General features: G+C 30.3%; 2 protein-coding genes, 1 long non-coding RNA gene and 2 pseudogenes across 9 annotated transcripts; 2 read left to right on the plus strand and 3 right to left on the minus strand.

The window, feature by feature from the left end:
• On the minus strand, positions 1–1047 carry LOC149515129 (uncharacterized). Its single transcript, XR_016327249.1, has 2 exons — positions 813–1047; positions 1–374 (listed from the first exon to the last, which is right to left on the minus strand). It is a non-coding gene; the product is annotated as an uncharacterized LOC149515129 (long non-coding RNA).
• Positions 1048–3071: 2024 nt separating this feature from the next.
• Positions 3072–3993, plus strand: LOC111294138 (arabinogalactan protein 23 pseudogene; annotated as a pseudogene).
• Positions 3994–4038: 45 nt separating this feature from the next.
• Positions 4039–10130, minus strand: LOC111294137 (serine/threonine-protein kinase Nek6-like; annotated as a pseudogene). Its single transcript, XR_016327708.1, has 14 exons — positions 8864–10130; positions 8553–8677; positions 8123–8189; positions 7625–7688; positions 7454–7502; positions 6865–6910; positions 6697–6777; positions 6572–6614; positions 6414–6463; positions 6184–6265; positions 6054–6103; positions 5857–5948; positions 5636–5688; positions 4039–5553 (listed from the first exon to the last, which is right to left on the minus strand). The product of XR_016327708.1 is annotated as a serine/threonine-protein kinase Nek6-like (transcript).
• Positions 10131–10261: 131 nt separating this feature from the next.
• On the minus strand, positions 10262–13149 carry LOC111295442 (chaperone protein dnaJ 6-like). 3 transcript variants are annotated; one of them, XM_022888936.2, is made up of 8 exons: positions 12662–13149; positions 12184–12282; positions 11932–12033; positions 11672–11731; positions 11474–11580; positions 11320–11402; positions 10689–10779; positions 10262–10590 (listed from the first exon to the last, which is right to left on the minus strand). In XM_022888936.2, exons 1-8 carry the CDS (start codon positions 12770–12772, stop codon positions 10386–10388), a joined length of 858 nt encoding a protein of 285 aa, XP_022744671.2. In that variant the 5' UTR covers positions 12773–13149; the 3' UTR covers positions 10262–10385. The 3 variants fall into 3 exon arrangements, with proteins under 3 accessions (XP_022744671.2, XP_022744670.2, XP_022744672.1); XM_022888935.2 differs by having other exon boundaries at positions 10262–10593; positions 12662–13083; XM_022888937.2 differs by lacking the exon at positions 12184–12282 and having other exon boundaries at positions 10262–10593; positions 12662–13086.
• Positions 13150–16139: 2990 nt separating this feature from the next.
• On the plus strand, positions 16140–18541 carry LOC111295028 (zinc finger A20 and AN1 domain-containing stress-associated protein 8-like). Of its 4 annotated transcripts, none has more exons than XM_089743831.1 (3): positions 16140–16280; positions 16486–16542; positions 17686–18541. In XM_089743831.1, the coding sequence occupies exon 3, from the start codon at positions 17699–17701 to the stop codon at positions 18215–18217; it is 519 nt and encodes a 172-aa protein (XP_089599957.1). In that variant the 5' UTR covers positions 16140–16280; positions 16486–16542; positions 17686–17698; the 3' UTR covers positions 18218–18541. The 4 variants fall into 4 exon arrangements, with proteins under 4 accessions (XP_089599957.1, XP_022744109.2, XP_022744110.2 ...); XM_022888374.2 differs by having other exon boundaries at positions 16486–16525; XM_022888375.2 differs by lacking the exon at positions 16486–16542 and having other exon boundaries at positions 16142–16280.
• Positions 18542–24108: the final 5567 nt, after the last annotated feature.

The raw sequence follows: 24108 nt of genomic DNA on the forward strand, positions 1-24108 counted from the left end.
TTTGGTTAAATATAAATATATAACAAATAGATATTTAATTTATTTGAGGTTTCAAGGCTCCGCTTACGGTCTGGCCATTGCGAATGTATATCACTAATATTGTAACATAACAAAGATATCTAAAAATTTGGAAACAAATTTTAAAAAAAAAATGATAGCACCCAATATTATCTCTTAGCAGAATAAAGGTCTCCCCTCATGATATCATCACCAGTGAGTTTTCAGGTGGCATGTCATAGTCTTGAAACTTTGAATTCGCTGCAACAACAGATCAACCAAAGATACCAATATGGAAGAACACACCGACACTGCGGAAACCAGCAAAGTAAACCCTTCTCCGGCGTCCATTACTGGAGAAGGAGCGATATCTTGTGCTATGTTTCCGGACACGTAAAACAGTGCCACAATTAGAGATGTCAAACGGGTTGGGTCGGGTGAGTTTTTGCTCACCCCGAAATCGACCCGATTTTAAACATACAAAATATGAATTTGATTCGATCCGATAATTTTTTTATTATTTTTATACACAAATCCAATCTGATCCGATATTGTATAAAATCATATCTTATCTGAAATTAATAAAATATTATTTTCAATATAAATATAAAAATAAATATATATATAAATAATTATAAAATTAAATAAATATTTAAAAATTATTTTTATATATATCATATCAGATTTACTTAAAACTCAACTTCGACCCGACCTCGATTTTTTTTTATGCCACCCAACCCGATACTCATTTAAAAAAAAAATTGACTCTAAAAAATCAGCTCGGATCAAAACTCATCGATTTCAGGTTTTTTTGCCTTCTCTAGCCACAACAAACGTTGCCATCGCAATCTGAGCTGCAGAGATCCCAAACACTGCCATTGACGCTTAACACAAAATGTAGAGACGACGAGAGTAGGGAAATTAATTGAGGTTAGAATTGTTTGGTTTTTGTATGAATTGTGCAAATGTACAAAGCAAGCTTAGAATTTATAGGTGTGATGTGAAATTTCCTTCAAATTTCGGATCCACAAATGTGAAAACTTATACTAACAATTTCATTTCCTTGCCTTTTAGGTCACGGCTTTCATGTGGACACCCACAAACGCTTTATATCACTGATATAAACTTAGAGATGTTTTTGTAGCCTTTTGTTGAATTTTTCTGTAGCATTTTAACTTGATCAATGGACTAAGCAATTGGGGGAACACAGGTTTCTAGTTAAATTTAAAAATTTATATATATTTGCATCATATAAAATATTGATAATTCATATATTTTTGTTATATTTACACAAAAATTATAAATTATAATTCGTATTGATACAAAAATATAAAATATTTTTTAATTTTTACTAAAATTGTAAATTATTTCACATTCATATCTTTTTATATAATTTTTATGTCATATTATCATATATCATATTTTGTATTATCACACCTAATTATAATATACTTTCGAATAATTTTTTTTTTAAGTATGTTTTCATACCGGTGCGAACTCCCTTTTGGCCAGCTAAATTTGTCGTGGAGAAAAAAAATTTGCTGAGCTTTCACTATGATACTTGGGGACACAAGAAGTTTTTGGACCCCGACTCCTTTCTTCTACATTATTGGTGGGAAATTAAACATCAAATCCATAAACAAAACCACAAGTTATTAAAAGAATTTCTATTCATCCTACATGGAAATGTTATATCCAAACTACTAATTGTGTGAAATTATGGAATCTAACACAACTTAGGATAATCCACTGATTTTAATACAATATTTACGAATAATGTATAAAATCATTGAATTTGTTATATAATTGTTTAAAATTTTATATTTAATTTATTATCAATATATAAATTTTATATATTATCAGTAAATAAAATGATAATATCTTATTAATGAAGTAAATCAAATAATATCATTTTAATAATGAATAAATTTTTAAAAAATATTAATTTTTGTATATTAATAATATAGCATAATTTAATTTACTGATAATTTATAAAATCTATACATCAATAATATATCAAATATAAATTTATTATTTAATTTGAATAATAAATATAAGATTCCAATTAAAGTATTTAGAAAAGTTGACTTTCTCTGAGTTTCATTCATCAATCTCTTCAACTTGAGGAAAATGGTGTGTCCTTTTCATTGCAATGGTGTCTTTGAGTGATTGATTGATTATTATAACCACAGGCAGCCATTGTTAATATATTAATGGAAAGTAACAAAGGTGAGAGGTCTTTGCTTTAATTGTGTTCATTATGGAATTAGGTGCGTACCCAAAAAAGAAGGTAAGCTGCCATTGTTGAAGAGCCGGGTTGGAAAAATATTGTTGGGGAAAACTAGCCGTTGAGTTCCATCGATCTGTTTTGTGGACCTTGTGTTTGTCTGGACTGTTCATTTTTCTGTCAAATCTAAAAAGAGAATAACCCTATCCACCTGTTAAAGGTTATTTTTGAACCAAAGGATAAATTAATTTTTTTATTAGAAAATGTCAATAAATAATTAAAAAAAATTTTAACTTTTAAATCAGCACATATAATAATACGTTAATTCAGTAATGTAATTATCTTATCTCATAGATTATTCATTTTTTGTTTATAAATAAAATTATCTCGATATTATTTAATTCAATTTAATTCTCCCTTTTACTTTTTTACTTGTTTTTTTCATTCGATCTACTCTAATCGATTTTTAATTTGAGTATTAAAGCACAAGCATAAAAAATATTTTTTATCTTTGCTCTTTATCACTTTTTTTTTTATGATTTTTTTATCTTTATCTTTAATTCGAAGCTCGACACAAATACTACCTTACCAAAAATAACGATTAGTTAATAAAATATTTAGTTTTAATGGTAATATTAATTAAGGCTTAAATATTTATTAGAAAAAATATAGTATTTTTTATCAATATAATATGAATATTATCAAATTGACTTAAAACTTTACGACTATGATAAATACGAGTAAACTATTAAATTCAAAGAATTATTTGTTGAAATATTAATTGTACAAAAAATTATATGAAAGTGTAATAATTTGTAAATTTATATATTAGTATAATTTCATAGCTCCTCTTCAGAGAGATCCACTTGGACTTTATAAAATAATATTGTCTTTCCATTTTAATGAGAAATGCAAAATTTAAGGGGCAAGTTGTTAAAGTAGGTTTTGACAAAGGTTTGCACCACAAATTCATCTTTGCAAACTATCCCAAAATTTGGGGCCAATCTCAGTCCTCAAACCTTGCAAAACCAAGCATGTAAAACCGTCTTTGAGCTGAAAAAATCCGTTTCTTCCTAAAAATAGCCATGGATTTTACCTTTAAAATCCCCTTAGCACCTCATTCTCCCTTTGACCTGCAAAAAAGAATAAAGTAAAAACACCAACAAAATCACAAAATAAAAATTTTCATCACCAAATAAAGGCAGGTCTCTCTGTGCGCTTTTTCTTCTCCATCATGGACATGCAGAAGATCTTTTGCGTCGTCATTGTCGCTGCCGCCTCCATGAGCGCAGTCATGGCCTCCACTGACGCCCCAGCCGCTGCTCCAGGCCCATCCACAGCCTCCAGCGCTGTATCCTCAACTTTGCCTGTTCTTGGCTCCTTGGTTGGGGCCTCCCTCGTTTCTTTCTTTGCTTACTACCTGCAGTAAGCCAATAAATTTATGAAAAAAATATGTATTGAAGAAGAAAATGAAGAATTATTAATGTAAACTAATTAGTAGGCTCAAATTTGATTACTTGGGTTCAACTAATTGAAGATTATTTTCTTCACTTCATTTGTTTATGACAATTTGAGTTTCTTAATAATTTGCAATAAAAAGTTACTTGTATGTAGTATATTTCTGAAACTTGAGCGAATTCCATGTAGGTTGGACTTAAAAGAAAATCATGTCATTCATAGATTCCCTGGACTAGTCTGGAATTTGACCAGTTGCTTTAATCATATTAAAACCTGAAGCCATTTTTATGAGGTGGAAAGAAATTCAAAACAATGAACTTGTCACTGCATATTGGAATGGTTTGAGATAATTGGTACTTCTGAGTTCATTATAGTTTCTAAATTGAATTTTAATAATTATTATTTTTGGATTTGGATGTATTGAGTTCATTATAGCAGCCTTCTAATCAAATGCACGTGTTTGATCTGGTAACACTAAAAAGGGTGTTAAGAATATCTTCATTATTTCCATCAAAACCAACCGTGAGTCAAAAATCTGCAAATTATGTTTGTTTCTAGAGTTTCTTCTCTTCAAGCAAACCACTCGGAATAAACACTTTATGTCAACAGATTAACAAAAAAAAAAAAAAGATTTTCTAACAATAATGAATAAATTAATGCCAGGCGCATAATGAAAATCAGGTTCTTCCCACGAACTTTTGGGGGGACATGAGGCTCTTTGTTAACCAAATTGCTGTTTCTCTAGATGAGACAGCGTCTTCCACAAAAGGTCGTAGCACCAGCAAGCTCATCGATTTTGTCTTGCTTAAGAAGCCTAGCACATAGCTCAAGCAGAGACTCCAGAGCATCAGCTCTTTGCTGACTTGGATTCTCCCACACACTCTTAATTTCATCAGCACGCAAGGCTGTAAGTCTACTCAGTAACGACACATCATTTGATGTCAAGTGAATTGGTCGGGCACCATCTTTCTCTGTTAGAAAGGAGCTAGAATCATATTCTGATGTTGCTTCTGCATCATTTTTACATGGAAGTACAGCTACTTTCTAATGACAAGTAGCTCGTGTCACCACCTTCTGTTTTTGCATTAGGACTACTTGTTTTATTTGAAGAGCATCTTCGATCTACATCAGTCTCATAAACAGTAGATGATGAACTCCATCGTCAGAGTACCCATCTTTATCATCACATCTTATACTCGAGATTGTCATTCTATTGGAATTCCCTGATCTACCAAGAACCTGCACATCAAGAAACTCTTTTGCTGCTTCAAGAACCTGCATGTCACAAAAAGTCTCATCTTTTTTACTTATAGACTTTATATCAGCTTCTGGCAAGCTTTGAGTGTGCTCAGAAATGGGTTCTTCTTGTTGTGCAGAAGTGGGTTCTCGTTCATCACGCTGAGAATTGAATGCTATCTCTGAAGTTGACTCCACTTCAGCATCCTTTTGAGGAATGCTCTTAAACTGAGCCTGTTTGTCTCCATTGCTAACACTCACTTCAGAATCAGTGGACTTGTCTTTGGAATCACTGATAGAATTAGATATTTTGACAACGCAGCTAGTAGGATCAACCCTCTTAGTGACAAGGTTGTCTTCTGTACTGGCTGTGGATGTTGGCTTCTCACAACTAGGAGAACTGCTTAGGTGTATATCAGCCATTGTCCGAAATGCATGTATATTTTCTTGTCCATTTGATACTCCAGTATCTTGAACCCCCCTGCCCTTTTCAATCCCAGGTTTGCTGTACAATGATTTTCTAGGTGACTTCTCCTTTGGGCTGTTTCTGGGCTTCATCGGAAGATAAACAGAAGATGGGTTTCTGCAGCGAAGGAGATGAGGCTGCAAATGGGGTACCTTAAGAGTTCAGCAGCCTAAAATATTAGAATGCTCTGGGATCAGTATGGATTGAGTGTTTAAAACTAGAAAACTAAACACAGGTTCCCTTCCACTCACAGTTGGTCTGTGTTCTGCGTTCTTCCTTAGCATACTCTTTGATTATTTGTTTCCTAAAACATGATGTCATTTCATTTTCTACGTGAATTAGACTTTTTAAAAGGAAATAAAATAACATTGATTAATGATGTTATGTAAATATGTCCAAGAATGATAATATGGATTAGACTAATCATCAAGAAACAGCTAATATTTATAATCAGTTGGAAGAAGATGCTTACAGATTGAAGGAATACAAAATTGGGAGAGGAGAAATGGAGGATTTGTTGATTTTGTTAATGAGTCCAGCCATATCCGGTTGAGTTGTCAATGACTTTAGTTTACTATAGAGTCTATAGCAAATCAAATTATAGACAACTTAATGGTAGTTTAAAACAATACTGAGGCAATGTTCATATGGCTCATCTTAAAAACTCACAGGAGCTCTAAATGCTGGTTGATGTGCAGCAATCTCAAACATACAGCAACCTGGAATAATAAATTTATGTCATTGCTTGTTAAAAGTATAACAGATTTTGTATCTCAGAAGCATGCTTTGAACTTCTTACCAAGTGACCATATATCAGATTTATAGCCATAAGTTATATCCGCCAGGAGCTCAGGACACATATATTTGGGTGTGCCAACAACCTATTAAGAAAATGCAGATCATAGAAAAGAATTGGAGTGAATCCCTAAAACCTGGTTTTGACAAATTCTATAGCCAAAAGCTTGTTACATCGAAGGAGTTCTAGGACAGCCTCAGTTTGAGGAGTAAAAGGTTAGCACAAGTCCATACCGGGGAAGCAAGGTCTTCTGTGTTAAGTAATTTTGCAAGTCCAAAGTCACCTGTTAAGTCCACATAAGACATACTATCTTAGAAGACATCAAAAAGGGAGGCCAAACCTAACAAAGAACAGGAGTCCTACTTTTACAGTAATTCTTTTGCCTTCATACCAAGCCAGATTTCATTGTCCTTCATAAGATATATGTTGGAACACTGAGATTAAATAGAAGTTAGAGTGTAGCATCAGTATTTATGAGCTTTTCTATCACTATAGGGATGAAGATAGAAGCAGTACCTTCAGATCCCTATGAAGAACACAGTTTGAGTGCAGATAGTCCACAGCCAACAACAATTGAATCATCCATTTACAGATTTTCTAGGGAACCAAACAGAACAATAAGAGGGTGAATACCATCTTTGACAGGTGCATATGAGTAGTTCAATTGCAGTAATATTGTATTACCTCCTCAGGAAAGTGCACACCTCTGGCCTTCTTAATAAGCTCAGCCCTGATTCCAACAAAAATTTTAAGTCCCCTGATTAGTCATTCATAAGCATCAGATAGAATTTGCTTTTTTTTATTGATGGAATTCCAATCGCTATTTAGGTACATTACAATCCAATTAAAGGTGATGACAAATAATGCATAGAATACAGCTGATACAAAAATCCCACTCATTAACTTTAGTGGTGAGAAATTTATTCTTTTCATCATTGGCTGTTTCAGTTGAAAGATTAAAAAAGGTTGAAGATAAGCATATGCAGTTTTTAATCACTTCTTAACCCAACTGACAAGATAAATTATGTTACTTACATCTCCAGTTGATCATAAAATCTTACTCATTAACTTTAGCGACGAGAAATAATGTCACTTCTCATAACATAAGGAAGTTTTTCCACGCACATAAAAAGATCGAAATTTATGCAAATACAGTCATATGAGCATAAAAATTCCCAAGATTGTGCTTAGGACCAGTAAAGCACTTGAATATTCCATCAAAATCTGATCCTAAAAACCAAAAAAAGACAATTCTTTTATGGTGGTAACTTACATGTCTCCTCCTTCACAATAGCCAGTTACAATGCATATGCTGTTTCCCTAAGAAGCATAAAGACAAATGAACAAATTACTGAAGAGTCAGTCATGGTATAAATTATAATATTGTGCAGCAACTCTGTCATATCCAATCTAAATCTAAAATAGTGATATAATCCTTCCATCTGGTCAACCCAAGCATCTTTGTGCTCGACAACATATGGATTATTCAATTTTGCAATCAATTCCAGCTGCAATGTAACAAAAGTACATATTGAGAGACACATTAGCAAACACGGACTTAGAGATGAATTAAGGTGTTCTTGGTTTGATATATGAGAAAAATTACTAGATGTCAAAGAATGAGCTATATAGACATCTTTGGTATCTTATTTGGCATCAATTGTACTAGTAATTTTGAGGGTCTTCCATATTAAGTGAAGGCATTTTTGTCCCTAACTTTATAATAAATCCTTCCTCAATCAACTAGGAATCTTTGAACCCAAAATGTTCAAGTGACAAGGCTATTCCCAACTTTAGAAGAGATATATTAGATTGCTATATAGGAGATTACTGGTTATTTGAGAATTACATTCGAACCATGGAATAATCTATGCAACTTTCACCACAACTCCATGTTAATGAATCAAAACAAGCATGAGGAGTTTTTTTTTAAGAACGTGACCTCTTGATGCACCGTTTGCTTAAACTTCACTGTTTGCTTGGCTAGGCGAATCTTCTTCAACACATACCTGATAGAATATGAAAAATAAAAGATATCATACTAACTGATAGCTCAAGTCAGCAATTGCTAAAAGACGAGGAACCCAACTACAATGATGAAATTAAGGCCACTTATTCAGAATGTAGTCTTTGTTGCTTAACCAGTCATAGAAATCCTGATTTTTTTTGCATTTCAGAAATTCATTACTAAGATAACAAAACAAAGAACAATCTAAACATCAGCAAACCCATGGAAATTTAAACTATCATTTCTTTGGGGGGAAAATGAAACTTTATATCATTCATTTCCTTGAAGTTTTCTATTGTATGTTTCTCTAAGATCAAACTTTAAGTTAATTGAGAAAAAAAAAAAAAAAGGAGAAAATACTTACTTCTTTTTCTCAAGTTTATGGAGAATAAGAAAAGAAGCTCCAAAAGCTTCTCTTCCAATCTGTTCTATAACTTCATAGTCTTCCATCTTGGACTTGCCATCACCGTTATCACTCTCCATGGAGACCTTCAAAAGACCAAAGATAAAGATTCAATCTTTTATTCATCAACAAAAAACACCCATTTCAGAAATCTCAGCTAAAACAAGTTAATGAGCAAAGAAATCCCAAATTTGGTGCAAAAGTAAAGAAGGAACAGAAAGAGGAGTTGCAGAAAAGGCAAAAAAAATTGAAGAGAGAGAGAAGTTAAGTACAGAGTAAAATTGTTGAAAAAGATCAAACCTTTGAGACCATTGAAACTCCCCAAAAAAGGACTTAAAAAAGAATTTCATAATGTACACCTTTAACATATGAAAATATGAATCATTCATTTTGTTTTTGAGTCTTTTGATGGGATGGAAATAGAATCGCCAATCAATCCAGCAAGAGTTTCTCTTTGTTTGGGGCTTATACAGCATATTTTTTGTTGCTGAATTTAATTGACAATACAAATTCACGTAACATAAATGCGAAATGTCTCATTTTAATTTAGTTTTTTCCGTCAAAATAATGAGTAAGATGTTACTTATAGATTAGGACTATGCCTCATTATGCCAATTTTTTTTTCCCACATAATCTAGATCCAGTTAAAGAATGTTCTTCCTCTCTCTCTCTCTCTCTCTCTCTTTCTTTTTTTTTTTTTTCCGTTTAGAGGAAAAAAGTTCAAATAATAAATATACTCATGCTTCAAAGTTCAAATAGAAAAATAAATCATTAAACACATGAGCTTGACATATATGATACATCCAAACATTATGTCAGGGAGGAAACATGTGTTATGCTCATTAACAATGACAAGGTAAGATTAAACATTGTTCTGTCCTGAGATACCAACTGAACACCAAATGCAAAATTTGACCCTAAAATCTGCATTAAAAAGACTCCAAAGGGATAGCTTAATCCACTCTAGAACCTATAAAATTTTTGAAAAGTAGACCAAATGATCCATCTCTCTACTACTTTCAATGAAGCATTTTTGCCATTCTAAGCTAAAGCAATTTCCCCAGCACCTAGCTATCACACTTTAAACTTTGTATTGCTATGGATTAACATTTCACAAGTCATTCCTTGCTCTTTCGAGTGGACAACTTGCAGCAATTTTTGAAGCCTTGTTCCACACGTTTTGAACTTGGGGCAACATGCAGATCTTTCGGCTTTTGGCAATTAAACGTTTCAAATTCATGGTGCCATTGTTTGGCCGTTGAAGAATCTGCCAGTTGCTCCTTCTACATGCCTTGTAGTATATCTTTCAATTACTTTGAAATAGCACTCTTTAACAGTTTGTTCCATTAAGATTAACAGACAGGAAAGATCCCAAGCTTAAGTCAAAATGATATAATTTATATCCTTTCCTTTTGATAAGCTCAAGCTGCTTCCATCTTGCTAAGCAAGACATTTCCTAACCACATGCTTTTGTCAAATAGCACTTATTAATCATCGTCACCCAACCAGCCATTGCCTGTTGTAGCACATGATAATGCTGGTGGGGAGTAGGCTTTATCATAATTCACCAACTGGATACCGGATAGTTTACTTAACAACTGGTTGTGTTTTGTAGTCAGAGTAGGCAAAATAGAACTGCCTCCAAAATCTTTCATCAAAAAGTAGATAACTCGAGACAAAAGCAACATTGCATGTTTCTTGGAGCAGATAAAGCAATTAAGACAAAGTTGCATATAGCATAATTCTCACTAAATCCAACTTTTTACAGGAACAATCCTAGAATAAGACCTAATGTCACTTCCGCTTTGATTTGTTGGAAGCCTTTCGGCTTTCAACTTTCCTCCGTGCAGCTTCAAATTCTTCTTCAGTGGGTTCAGCATCTGCGTTACCCCCATATTTGGACACCAGTGATGAAAACATGGAGTCAAACCGGTCTTTCCTCTCACTTCGGCGCTGAGATATACTTGCGAATAGATCTGATTCTGACTGTTTAATTGATCTGCTATACGACCAAAAAAAGGGCAAATAATTTTACATTATAATAAGCTGAGGTAAATATCTTTAAAATGTATAAAAAAGAACCAGTACAAGACTCACTTCCCTTTCCTCCTCAAGGGACTGGTAGGTGGCTTCATTTGAGATACTTTCTTTGCCCATTTCCGGTAGACTTTGGTTCCTTTCAATTCTCCTACATGGAAAAGAAACAAATAAAAAAGAAAGAGCTCATATCATGGAAAAATCATACACCAAGAAAAAGCTGTAAGAATTTAATAGGCCTAAGAATTATGCGCATCATAGTTTTGGTAATTTGAGACACTACAGTGGAATAATCAATTAGCTCATCAATTTTCAAACTGCAAAGTACCTATAAAGTGGATTCCAGTTGATGTAAGAATTTAATAGACTTCGGAATTATCCATAATCCTGATTTTAACAATATAAAAAACTAGTGGGATAATCAATGTGGCTATGAATTGGAATCCATGTTTTACTTATCATTTCTAGAAAAAGGAAAAAAAGAATTGCTTGGCAGCGCCATTATAAACACAGAAAGGAATAGGCATTAAGGTCTCACCATAAAGGATCCAGAATTTATCAAATTGGCTTTCGGTCATCCAATTTTAAATTGAAAACCAGGTAAGAACTGGATGCAAGACTTTAATTGTACTTCTAGAACAGAACTTTTCTAAGCTGGCTTGTGTAAATAAAAGCTGGAAGAAAACCTCACCAGCAGCTATTGCCTCATCAAGCATATCCTTGAAACGGTGTGAATCAAGCTTAGGATCTGAACAAAGCATTGAACAGAAGAGCCTGTCGTGGGGGCAAAAAATCAGAACTAAACTGAAAGCCCAAAGGAAAGAAAAACATATCACCTCTCTTACTTATTCATATTGCCCTTGAAATCCTTATAAAGATCAATCAAATCTTTCTTCTCTGAATCAGATCCCCTATAGTTTGCTTCAAACTCTTCAATGTCAGCCTCAGTGACCTGAAATTGGTTCAACCATTGTGAATGAAATGGAATGTAAAGCCAAAGTTCCAATGACATCAAGGGAATAGGAGTCAACAAATGTCATAACCTTTTTGTACATAGCCCTGAAAAAGTTTTTCAAATTCGCAACAACATCCCCAGCCAGGTCCTAATCAACAAAATAAAGAGAAACAAGTAAGATAATGTCAAGTCGTAAGGGAAAAATTTGACAAATGGACCAATTCAATTGAATTGCTTGTATAACAACAAGAAATCTAAGAGATGCATTTTTCACATCAAAAGGTGAAAAGAAACAGAATATTTCCATATCCAAGGGGCTTTGCATAGCCCTGAACTATATTTACTCACAGCATCATCAACACAACCAGTTTGGTCATAGATTGCCCTTTTCTCCTCATCACCAAGAATGGATATCACCTTTTGCAATTGCTGAAATTTCTCTTTAGCTTCCTGTATAAGTAATATGATGTGTCACAAATAGATGAAAGGAACCAAAATTTACCCTCATATTCTTCCACGAATAATCCCACACACAAACAGAAATTGAAAATAAAGTCGACAGACAAATTAGTCGACAGACAAATTAACTTCAGCTCTTACCACATCACCAGGATTTTTATCAGGATGAAATCTGAGGGCCAACTTATAATATGCTTTCTTAATCTCTTGCTGAGATACCGTCTTTTCAACACCAAGAACCTACAGGCAATCAGTCGTTATTGGGCATCCGTTGCTTAAATTTCCAATGGAAATGTCAATGGATAAAAAAAACCCAAGAACCTTAACATTCTCTTCGAATGTAACAATGAAAATATTTAGAGAAGTTGTCACATTGAACCCACAAAGCAAAAGTGAAATTTCAATTTAAATCCATTATATATATTTAACCATTTCATTTCATCTCTGTGTTTTCTAACTTCCAATATGAACCCAAACCAGTGTTAATTTAAAATTTGTTTTTCTATAAAAGAAAAAATTTAAATTCTTCACAATCACAGGTAAAAACAACCCATAAACCCTAATTTCCAAATCAAAATAAATAAAAAAAACAAATATCAAACAGAAAAAATATAAATACCTCATATAAGCTCCTTTCATATGAAGAAGAGTGATTTTCCCCTTCTTCTTGCACCACTTCTTCTTCCTCTTCTTCATCACGTGAAACCCTAAATTTCTTTCTCTTACCCATCTTGACCCAAATTAATCAAACTAACAAGTTTTCTGATTTTTTTTTTTTTTTCAATTCAATAAATTAGATTTTCAATTTATTTCTATTGGCAGAGTACAGAAGGAATTTTGAGAGGGGAAATTTCGGTTTCTTTAATTATAGATTAGGGTTTTCCTTCCCGCCATTTCTGTCTTTGCTTTGCCCATTTTCCCACCGGTTGAGGATCCGCTGTGAACCGATCTACGATAAAAGCTTCGAAGCACTAACACTGTGTTTGGTAAAAAAAATATAAACAAAGGAAGGGAATAAAATGAAGAAAAAGAAAAAGAGAAAGTTATTTTGGAAGATTTATCAAATTATTTATATAGCATTCAACATTTTTAAAATTTGTCATTTCAATTTTGATTATTTTTCATAATTTATTCAATAATTATTTTCTTTTTGATTGGTTTATTCTATAAATTATAAATATTTTCTTTTCATAAAACTCTTTTTCTACATGACAAATTTAATTTAATTTGGATTGAACTGTAAAAAATTAAATTAAATCGAATTTTATATTTTTATTAATTTTTATATTTTTTATTTTTTTTAAATAAAATAATTATCTTATATCTAAATTTATTTAAATATATCAAAATTTTATCTTAAAATAATATATAAAAATAAAATTAATAATATTTAAAAATTAATAAATCAAATTAATAAATTTTAAATTTATATAAGATAAAGATAAACAGAAAAGGAACTTTCAAATATGACCCCACATATGTGATTATTTTTTATTGTAAGTCGGGGTTTTTCATCTAATCTAGACGGGGCTCACTGAAGCCCGCAAATCTATTTCGACTCCCATAAAGATTAATGTTTTAAATTAAGCTTGGAAAGACTAAAGATGATACTTATTATTTATTTTTAACTTTTACTTCATATATTAATGTAAATAAAATTTAATATTTTATAACAAAATATTATAAAACTTAGCTTATCAGGTGATTGGTGACTAAGTTCAAATTGAATTCACTCGATTCATAAACTATTTTAATTTAATTATCGATTTGATTGTTTTTTAAGATGAACGATTAAAATGATATTTTATTAATAATGATATTTGGTTTGAATTGGATTTAATTTGATTTTTTAAAACATTATATAAACACTTTTCAAGCTAAGAAAAAAAAAAGACTAAGAATAAAATATTTTTTTTCTCTTCTTTTAATATTTTTAACTTGCCGACAATGATTTCTGATTTTTTTTTTTTTGCGACTTTTGTTTGGGGTTTTTTATTTCTTTTTCAATTCTGTTGATGGGTTTTCTCTATTTTTAGATTATTTAGGTTTAACTTTTTAGTTTATTTGAATTTTTAATTTTGAACACACGAAATTACAATTTTTTTTCAAATTTGATTTAATTTATTTTTTTTTTTTATATTCGAGTTTAATTTATTAATTTTAAAGATCAAAATTTTTTAAACATTTAAAATTTATTAAATAATCTAATATATATTATATAACAAAATATATATACAAATTTACCATATACATGTTTATGTGGACAACTTTCTTAAATGACAAATAACATTATTTTTTAAAAAAATAAAATAAAATTTTAATTATAAATTAGATAATTTTAAATTTATTCAAATATAAAAATTATTCAAATCATAATTGAAAATCAAATCAAATTATAAATATATTTTTCAAAATAAAAAATATGAAATATGTATTTTTATTTTTATTTTTTAATAAATAATTTTAGTTGTTTATAAAATAAACTTATTTTAAAAAATTATTTAATTATCAAAATCTTTCAAACATGTTTAAAAATTATAAAGATTAAATTTATTCAAATCTTTTAACAATCTTTTTTACTTTGATTTAAAAAATTATCTTTTTAAAAAATCTACATAAGACATTAAAAATTCAAATAATTTTATGTAAGATTTTGAAAATTCAAAAAATTTTCATTTTAAATTTTTAAATAATAAGATCATCAAAACTATTATATCCATTTGAATTATAATTATCAAATTTACAATTCAAATAAATGTAAAAAATTTAATATTATCTTTATCACTTATTTTATCTATTTTTTATTTTAAAAAATTAATTTAAAAATTATCTATTTAATTTTAATTACCACTAAAGAATTATTCTACAATTTTAAATTACAAATGTAATGTGTTATACATCAAATTTTTTATTTTTTCATTAACTTTTTTTTCAAAGTATATTTTATTACTATTGCAATTTATTTATTTTTTATTTTTGCTTATAACTTTTTTTCAAGATACATTTTATTGTTATTACAGTTTCATTCTTTTGAAAAATAATTTTTTTTCAATTTATTTTTTTCACATATTTTTTAATGTTTTTCAGATTTTGTATAATAATTTAGTCAATATTACTAAAGTGAAAGTATGTTAATATTTTTTTATTATTTAATTTATCATTTAATAATATATTTTTATTTAAAAAAACATAATTTATTTTTATTTGATATAATCATATAGGTGTATAAATATTATTATAAACAAAAATATAAAAAAGGACAATTTTTTTGTTGTTTTCAAAAATTTTATTTTTTAATTATAAATCAATATATATAAATTTTATATATATTATGAGTTTAAAACTTTGAATATAATTTGAAAAGAAATTAATTTGTATATTTATATATATATATTTATATTAAATAAATAAAATTATTTAATGTATCATACGGATTATAATTGAATTATATAATATAATTTAATTATATAATATGTTATATATATAAATAAAATGACAGTCTGACATGTTATATGCACAAAAAAATATATATCGGCAGCTTATGAAATCACGTTATTTAATGTGCATATTATTTTCTTTCACCAAAAGATTCTTATTTTTGTAAATTTGAAAATATTTATTTTTATTTGAATCAAATTAAATATTATATTATTAATTAAGAATTGATCAAAACGTTATATTTTAAATTGATTATTGCATTTTTAATTATAATTAACTACTTGTTGTTTATATTTAATATGAATATATTAAATAAAAAAAATTTGTTGTGATTTCTGACCGTGAATAGAAATGAAATAATTAAAAATAAAAATGTTGACATATATTTTTAATATTTTTATTAAAAAAAAATTCTCGTAAAATTTCTAACAAATATTATTAAATCCGCTATATGTAGAAAAAATAAAAGTTTTATAAATTAAATTTACTAATTATTTCTTAAAACTTAATAAACAAGTTTTCCTTAAGACTCTCTTTCTTCCTAAACCAATAAATAATAGCCACGTAATATACAATGAATGGCAGAGCAGTAATTAGAAGCTTTTCCAAGGGCAGTGAATCAAGAATCACCGACTCAGTGGAAAGCGTTCGTTGGCAGCAAAAAAGTGGTAGTCTTTTAAATAAATGAAAAGAAAGAGAAAAAAAATTAAATCCGAAAAAAAAATTCATACGAACCAAAATTCTATCTTTCTCGTCTAGATTTCTTCAATTATTATCATACGTAAATCTTTTCGATTAAGGTAAGGGTTCTTTTCTGTTTTTTTTTTTTTTTAATCTTTTGTTACGCTTTTTGTCTCTTTTGATGATATGATTTTACCGGTTTCTTAATTTTCTCTTTATTTTTTCGTTTGGTTGAAATTAGATATGATTAAAGGATTAGTTTTTTTTTTAATTTTTATTTTTAAAAATTGAATTTTGTGGGTGTGTTTAATTTGCATGAGACAGGAACCGCCTGGTTCGATCTGGTCAGACAAGATAATTTAAGGTAAGGGGTTTTCTTGGGTAAGGGTTTTCTCCCAATTGTTTTTGCTCCCTCTTTTTTAAATTTAGATCTTCAATTAGTTTTTTATTTTGATAATTTGAGTTGCTTTTGGTCTGATTGTAATTAATTTGTGCTAGGAAAGTTTTGGGTCAATTGGGTGTTTAGGGTTTTTGCTAAATATTTTGAACCTTTTTTTCTTCTTTTTTGATTTTTGAAGAGAAAATATGATACTGTAATTGTATGCTGTTGCTGTTGGCTTGTTAAGAATTTTTAGTGTCAAGTATGATCATTTTAGAGTGCATCGCGGGTTGATTATATGCTTACTTCTGAGGCTAAAATTCATTAAAAATGATGAATTTTATGAGAAATGTTTACTAGGGAATATATAGGGGAAGAGCCCTAGCTTAATTCTGCATGAAGTGAACTAATTTTTCTATTGTAATTGGGCAATTATTGCTTTAAAACGACGGCAAAGATGTTTTGTTCTATGATTGGGTGGGATTGAGAGCCAACCCACACCCAAACCCAATCCACTGAGGATGTGGGTTTGGGGCTTTATTTTGGTGCTTATGGTCAATGGGGAAGCATGTGTTCCCTGCAATACTGGCATGTTATCCTGCTTGACTGATATAAGGATGCTGCATATAAGACGCATGTATGTGTTATTGGTATTGGCAGCCTCATGATGTTCTCTCACATTCCCGCCCCTTAGCTTCTTGGAATATTGAACTGCACACATCCTTTGCTCTCCATGTTCTTTTCATCTTCTTTGCCCTTGATTGGTATTATTGTCTGCTGAATCAAAATTGTCTCCTTAAGTTCTCCGTTGTAGGTGAACTAGTTATCTTCATCACCTAAGACCCCTACAATTAGCAATGATATTTATGCCATGGTGTCTGATGTAATGTTGATTCATGGATCATGATGGAGATAATCAGTCCTAGGTACTAGTTCTTTTTGAGCAATTGATTGTTTACATGCTTAGCATGTGTGCATGTCCTCTAGGTCTATAAATTGGCATGTTTATTTCCATCTGACATTTATTGATATCTGTCTTGAGGAGCTGAATCAGTTGTGGTCCTTCCTCTCTTTCTTTTTCTCTGCTTAATTTTTGGGTTCCTCCTTTATCTGGGGTTATTTATAGTAAGGTGGCTTCCTTGCAGGAGATTAGGGAAGATGGAGTCTCATGATGAGACAGGGTGCCAAGCTCCAGAAGGCCCCATCCTGTGTGTCAACAACTGTGGCTTCTTTGGAAGTGCAGCTACCATGTATATGTGTTCGAAGTGTCACAAGGCAATGATCCTGAAGCAGGAACAGGCACTTCTCGCAGCATCATCCATTGGAAGCATTGTAAATGGCAGCTCAAGTGGGAATGGTAAGGAACCAGCTCTGGTTGCTGCTTTGGATGTACAATCTGGAAATGTTGAGTCAAAGATCATGTTAGCAGAACCATCCATTGATCCATCCAAAATGGCTTTTGGTGGGATGAAGACGAAAGAGGGTCCAAATAGGTGTACCAAATGCGGTAAGCGTGTTGGTTTGACAGGATTCAATTGCAGGTGTGGAAACCTCTTCTGTGCAGGTCATCGTTACTCTGACAAGCACAATTGTCCTTTTGATTATCGGACTGCTGCTCGTAATGCTATTGCTAAAGCCAACCCTGTCGTCAGGGCTGAGAAGCTCGATAAAATCTAAGAGTTGAGGATGAAAGTGAAGATTTGTGTAGTGAAATATGATGCGTCTCCTTCTATCCGTGTTTTCAGCTGATGATAGTGAAGGTTTACGTAAGGTGGCTGCTTGTCTCATTAGGTGTCTCCTTGATTTATATACGTGTTCGAGTCCATGATAGGGAGGACATCATTGCAGTGTAAGGGAAGTCTAAATTCCTTGTCGATTGGCTGGCATTACTACGTTCGCCCCAGTTTGTAGGTCTTTATTTGTGCTGGTATGATGGACATCAATTTGATCGCCCTGTAATGCTTCTTTTGGTATGCATTTCTTTCTAGTAGCACGGATAAATGGAGTGTTAAAAGTTTTCTCGTTTCTAAATTTCCATAGCAAAAATTTGACTAGGAAAATATTCCGTAGCAAAAACTTTTGAAAATACGTAAATTTTTTCGTTTGATAGATTTTCTAGAACTTGCTAATCTTTTTTTTTTTTAAACCTTCAAAAATTTTAAGTTTGAAGTTAAAATGTTGAAGTATCCTGTGGGAAAAATTTTTAAATATAAAAGACAATTACAAATTATTGAATAAATGGGGGTTAGTACAGGCATAACTTTTTTATACTTTATATCATTTTTATTTTTAAGATTTTTCAAAATTATGCCTCTTTTTATTTTTAAAAATTAATACTTTTTAGTTTTTATAGTATTAATTTTTTATAGCTTTTCGATTTCTTTAGCTATGCTGTTCTTTTTTAAGTTTATAAAAAGTTTTATGAACTATAATATAAATTGTACTAAATTAAAAAAAAAAGTTTCTTTGATTTAAAAATGACAGTGAAAAACGTTAAGTATGAAGGCATAGTGAAAAAACAGTTAGTATGAAGGCAGTCTGTCGGTACATTTCAGACATGATTGAGGCCAGTTTGAATTAGTTCAATCCATAAAAGTTTAAAGTACTGGGCTAGGAGAGCAAGAGTCCATATCAGTCATATAATCCCATTTAGGAATTATTTGAATGGAAGGAGAAATTAGTTCTAATAAGATAAAAAATTATTATTATTATTATTATAGTTGTAATTAAAAAAAATTATTTTAGTTATGATTGAAAAAAATTTTTTAAAAAAATATTTTTTTTTTAAATTTTTATTAAATAAATTTTATTAAAATTAATATTTAAATATAACTGATGAAATAATTAATTCAATTGTATTAACGATGTGATAGAATTCAAATTTCAACCTAGATTAGACGTGACATCTTAGCATAGATTTTTTTTTTAATTTTTAATTGTGTCTTAAGGTTTAATCCCTTTCCCATCTAACCGACATCAACTCGCTGCATTAAATTAAAAATTTTAATTTCAAAATGCTCTTCACAAGTGTAAACTCTAGGGAGTGTAAAATTAAACTCTTTAAATACAGAGTACATGTATGCTTTGATAACAGAGTTATTGTTATGGATTTCATAATTTAGATCCTTATATTTTCTTTGTCAATTATTAAAATTTTTTATTGTGATTGATTAATAATATGATTATAATAAAAAAAATTCGCTTCCATTTATTTAGTCGTCTCATTGGATGCTCTCCTGTACTACTATTACACAGCCCTTTGGTTAAACAAATGCAACCTTTTTCCCTGGAAAAAGTTTGTGTTTTTTGTGGCCTCACGAGTTGAATTTTCTTGGGGGTTTGTGATTGCACCCCAAGTAAGAAAAGGGTAACAAATATAAGCTGCATGAAACTGTGCAGCAAATCATTTTGTTTGGAGGCAAATATTTGTGAAATGATTAGCTATGATGCTTTGAGCTTCAAATTGCTTGCTTAATGTTTCTTCAAGATTATGCCTTTTTGCCCTCGTATGGTAGAAAAAAGTAAACTAATTTGGCTATCGAATCATGTTTTCACAGGTAAAGTTATAGTTTTTTTATGGGGTAATTGAAAATTACAGTCCCTTTGTACCTTGCGGAGATTGTAAAAGTAAGTGGAAAAATGAAATGAAGCAATGGCTTGAAGTGGACAGCAACCTACTCTATGGATATAATACCCTTATTCGTTTGGGTGACATCATACCCTGCTCTTACTTCGAAGAAAGATTGAGGATTGCAACTAATTTTTATAGGTAAACGAATGCTGGTATCGTCAAGCAAGAAAAAGTTCTAGTATATGAAGGGCCTTCGTTTGACAAATTAACCATGGGAAAAGTAAAAGCAAAAGGTTGAACATGGTGGCATGATGGAAAAACAAATCAAATCAACAAAGAAATGTCCCACCGTCCACCACCTTCTGCTGAAAGCAATGTTGGTAATTGAAAGTGTATGCATCCTTGTTGCCATAGCTTTCTTCAATGCAATAAGTAGAAATTGATAACATGACCACCACCACCACCACCACCACCACCACCACCCACCGCATAACATTAATGTTTTAATCACAGACAAAAAGGGTTCTCTTAAAATCTTTTGTTGGGACTTGGAGGACTACTTATCTTGGGAATATTGCAACCAAACCAAAGCAGATACACCCAACTCTCTCCCTAATGTTAATTTATTATTCATAAAATATAATAATCTTTTTGCCCTTGGATGCTTCTGTCTTTTCTTACCACTTTTCCTGCTTAAAGACGTTGACCCTTGAAATTGGAGATAATGCTAGGGACAGCAATCGATCGGGTAGGTGTGGTTTTGTTCACCCTAAGATCGATTCGATTTTATAAGTGTAATATTTAAATTTTATCCGATTTGATGATTTTTTTATTTTTTATAATGTAATATTCAAAATTTATCCGATTTGATGATATTTTTTTTTTATTTTTTATATTTAAATTCAATTTGATTTAATATTATATAAAATTTATTTTATTTTATTTGAAATTAATAAAATATTTTAAAAAATATAAAATATTATTTTTAATATAAATATAAAATATAACATTAAATAATATAAATATAAAATTAAATATATATAAAATATATATAAAAATAAAATTAATTAATTAATTAAAAAATAATATATTTCGAAACAAATCGAGATGGATTTATATAAAATCAAACCCCGATTCAATTTCGACTTTATTTTATAGTTGTCTGATTCAAAATTTGATTTTAAAAAAAATTTTAAAAAATTATATATATTAAAACTCGTAAAAAATGAATTGAACTATCATCCTTAAATAATGCATGTAATCTTTTTTTTCTAAATTAATTTATGCTTCATATATATAATTTAAAATTAGGTTTTGATTAGTGAAACAATGGAATGATCCATTAACCCATATTCATGCCAACATAATTATGAATTTTGGTTCTATCCAAATATTATAATTTTAACTTAAAAAATTTATTAGTATTAAAATTTTAAATTCTTGTTATAGATTAGAGTTTTTATAAATAAATATAATGATTTATATATTTATATTGTATAAAACATAAAAATTTATATATTTATATTATATTTTATATAAAAATATATATCATTGACATATAAATATAAAATATAATTTTTATTTTATTAGATTTACATATAATTATTATTATAATTTTAAATTATATATTTTTTATATTATATTTTTATTGGCGTTTTAAATTGATATAGCTACCTACAAAAGCTGGAACCTTCAAAGCTAAGCTGATAACGAAGTTTCTTGGGATGCGTTTGTGGTGGGCCCTAATAATTACTGTCCTTTTAGCTTTCCACTTTTGTTTAAAAGAGTCAAAACTTTTAATCAAAAGTCAACTTAGAAATAATAATAAAATTATTTCTATTGACATTGTCACATTGTACATTCTATTGGTGGCAATGGACTACAGCAGGCCATTGGTTTCAACATCTCACCGACCATTTACACTTTTTGTGTCCAACAGCCACTTGATTTTTTCAACACCAAATGTTCCAAAATTTTCTTAAATTTCATGAATCTTGAGTGTTTGAGCAATATTTTGATACTATTTGCCAAAGTTGGAATAAAAAAATTAGGAGTAAAAAAAAAAAATCTAAATCTAATGTTGAAAAATCAAACCATTACCAATTTGTTAGTGATTAGCCCATCTTCTAAATAAATTGTCTTTTACAAAAAAAAAAAAAAAAATTATGATATTCATGAGTATGATGAAAACGGATCAAGTCGTAATAATTTTTTTAATTTTAAATTTAATTCAATTTTATAAAATAAATATCAAATTTTGATTTGATATTAAAATATTATTTTTTAATATTTAATTTGATTCAATTTATATATATAAAATAATAATTATTTTGATCTAAAATAAATAAAATATTATTTTTAAATAAAAATATTATTTTAAATATAAATATAAAATTAAAAATATAATAAATATATAAATATAATATTAAATAAAAAATAAAAAATATTATATGTATAAAAATCAAAATAAATTTATTTAAAATTTGATCTCAACTTATAAAAAAAATTAATCTTATATAATTAAATCAAATCAAAACTCACGAATTTAGATTAGATTATCAACTTTATTTATGAGCGATGAATTAAATCGATCTAATTCATTAGTCATCAATAGCTTTGTGTTTTGGAAAGAACATACAAGTGATATTATTACATTTTGTTACATTTTACCATGATTTTTTTTTTTTTTTTTTTTTGCAGTTTGAATGATAAAATCTCATGGTATATTCCCTGAAATCTGATGAATTGGTAACCACACTTAATCGGAATATATCAGCGGCGAAACCGGGTGTCGCTTTCCTCGACAATTGTCCTTATCTTACACCTTCATCATATTATATTTATGGCACGCAAAGTTGTTCATGGATGGCGACAACACACTAAATTTTTCTTTCCTTTTTATTTTTTCCTTTCTTTCCTATTTAGAATGATTTGTAGTAAGAACAAACGAAAACTATGTACGCATGGAAGTCCATTGTTGGACTTTTTGTCTGGTCTTTCTTGCTCACTCACGGGAGACCACGTTTGGTTCCATGAACAACAGTTCCTCATTCAAGGTCAATTATTTGTCAAATGGAATAGCATAATTTAACTATTTTATATTTATTTCCTGAAATGGCCGTCTGTCACGGGTCGAAACTCAAGCTCCGAACCCGCGCGACTCCGGGATCCAGGCATTCATCCTTCCGACGTTTCAGATCAGCCTTCCTGCCACGGTTCACACCCTTATGAGTTATTGTCCGCTCTGACCCCCTGACCTCACGGTTTTGTCCTACAAAAGGCGCCTCACAAGGCGGAGATGGTGTGAACCCTTTTATACCCCAGTGACCTTCCTATTATGTTCGATGTGGGATTCAGGACTCCCCCTTAGGTCCGTGACATTCTCCCGCACCCAACCTCGTGACGTCCTCGTCACGGAGGCCGACCACCCTGCCTACCTCTCTCGAGACGCTCGACGTGGATCGAACGGTTTAGGGCTGGCTCTGATACCACTTGTCATGGGTCGAGACTCAAGCTCCGAACCCGCGCGGCTTCGGGACCCGGGCATTCACCCTTCTGGCGTCTCAGATCAGCCTTCCTGTCACGGTTCACACCCTTGTGAGGTATTGTCCGCTCTGGCCCCCCTGGTCTCACGGTTTTGTCCTACAAAAGGCGTCTCACAAGGCGAAGATGGTGTGAACCCTTTTATACCCCAGTGACCTTCCTATTATGTTTGTTATGGGATTCAGGACTCCCCCTTGGATCCGTGACACGTCGACATGGCTACACGGGTTCGTCGGTTAGATGTGTTCCTGAAATTAAATCTTATAATTTATAATATTATGTCATATTTTATATCAAATATAATTTTAAATAAAATAAAAAAAATTAAGATAAACATGATCTGAATATATGAATGATACAAATAATTTAAATATAAACATAATACATTTATTATATGTATTATATGCAATACGATATAATTAATATATTTAAAATTAATTTACATCTAACTAAC

The sequence above is a fragment of the Durio zibethinus genome, chromosome 14 (genome assembly GCF_047325235.1).
Source record: "Durio zibethinus cultivar Kanyao isolate XHJ-2024 chromosome 14, ASM4732523v1, whole genome shotgun sequence".
Lineage (NCBI taxonomy): Eukaryota > Viridiplantae > Streptophyta > Magnoliopsida > Malvales > Malvaceae > Durio > Durio zibethinus.

Excerpts from the sequence above, each read along its gene's own strand:
- LOC111295442 (XM_022888935.2), bottom strand. The coding sequence starts at position 12,772 with ATGGGTAAGAGAAAGAAATTTAGGGTTTCACGTGATGAAGAAGAGGAA. Across the intron at positions 11,581-11,671 it reads TCAGGGCTATGTACAAAAAG|GTCACTGAGGCTGACATTGA; the intron begins GTTATGACATTT and ends AACCAATTTCAG. Across the intron at positions 11,403-11,473 it reads TTCAAGGGCAATATGAATAA|GCTCTTCTGTTCAATGCTTT; the intron begins GTAAGAGAGGTG and ends CCCCCACGACAG.
- LOC111295028 (XM_022888373.2), top strand. The coding sequence starts at position 17,444 with ATGATGGAGATAATCAGTCCTAG. Across the intron at positions 17,467-17,685 it reads ATGGAGATAATCAGTCCTAG|GAGATTAGGGAAGATGGAGT; the intron begins GTACTAGTTCTT and ends GCTTCCTTGCAG.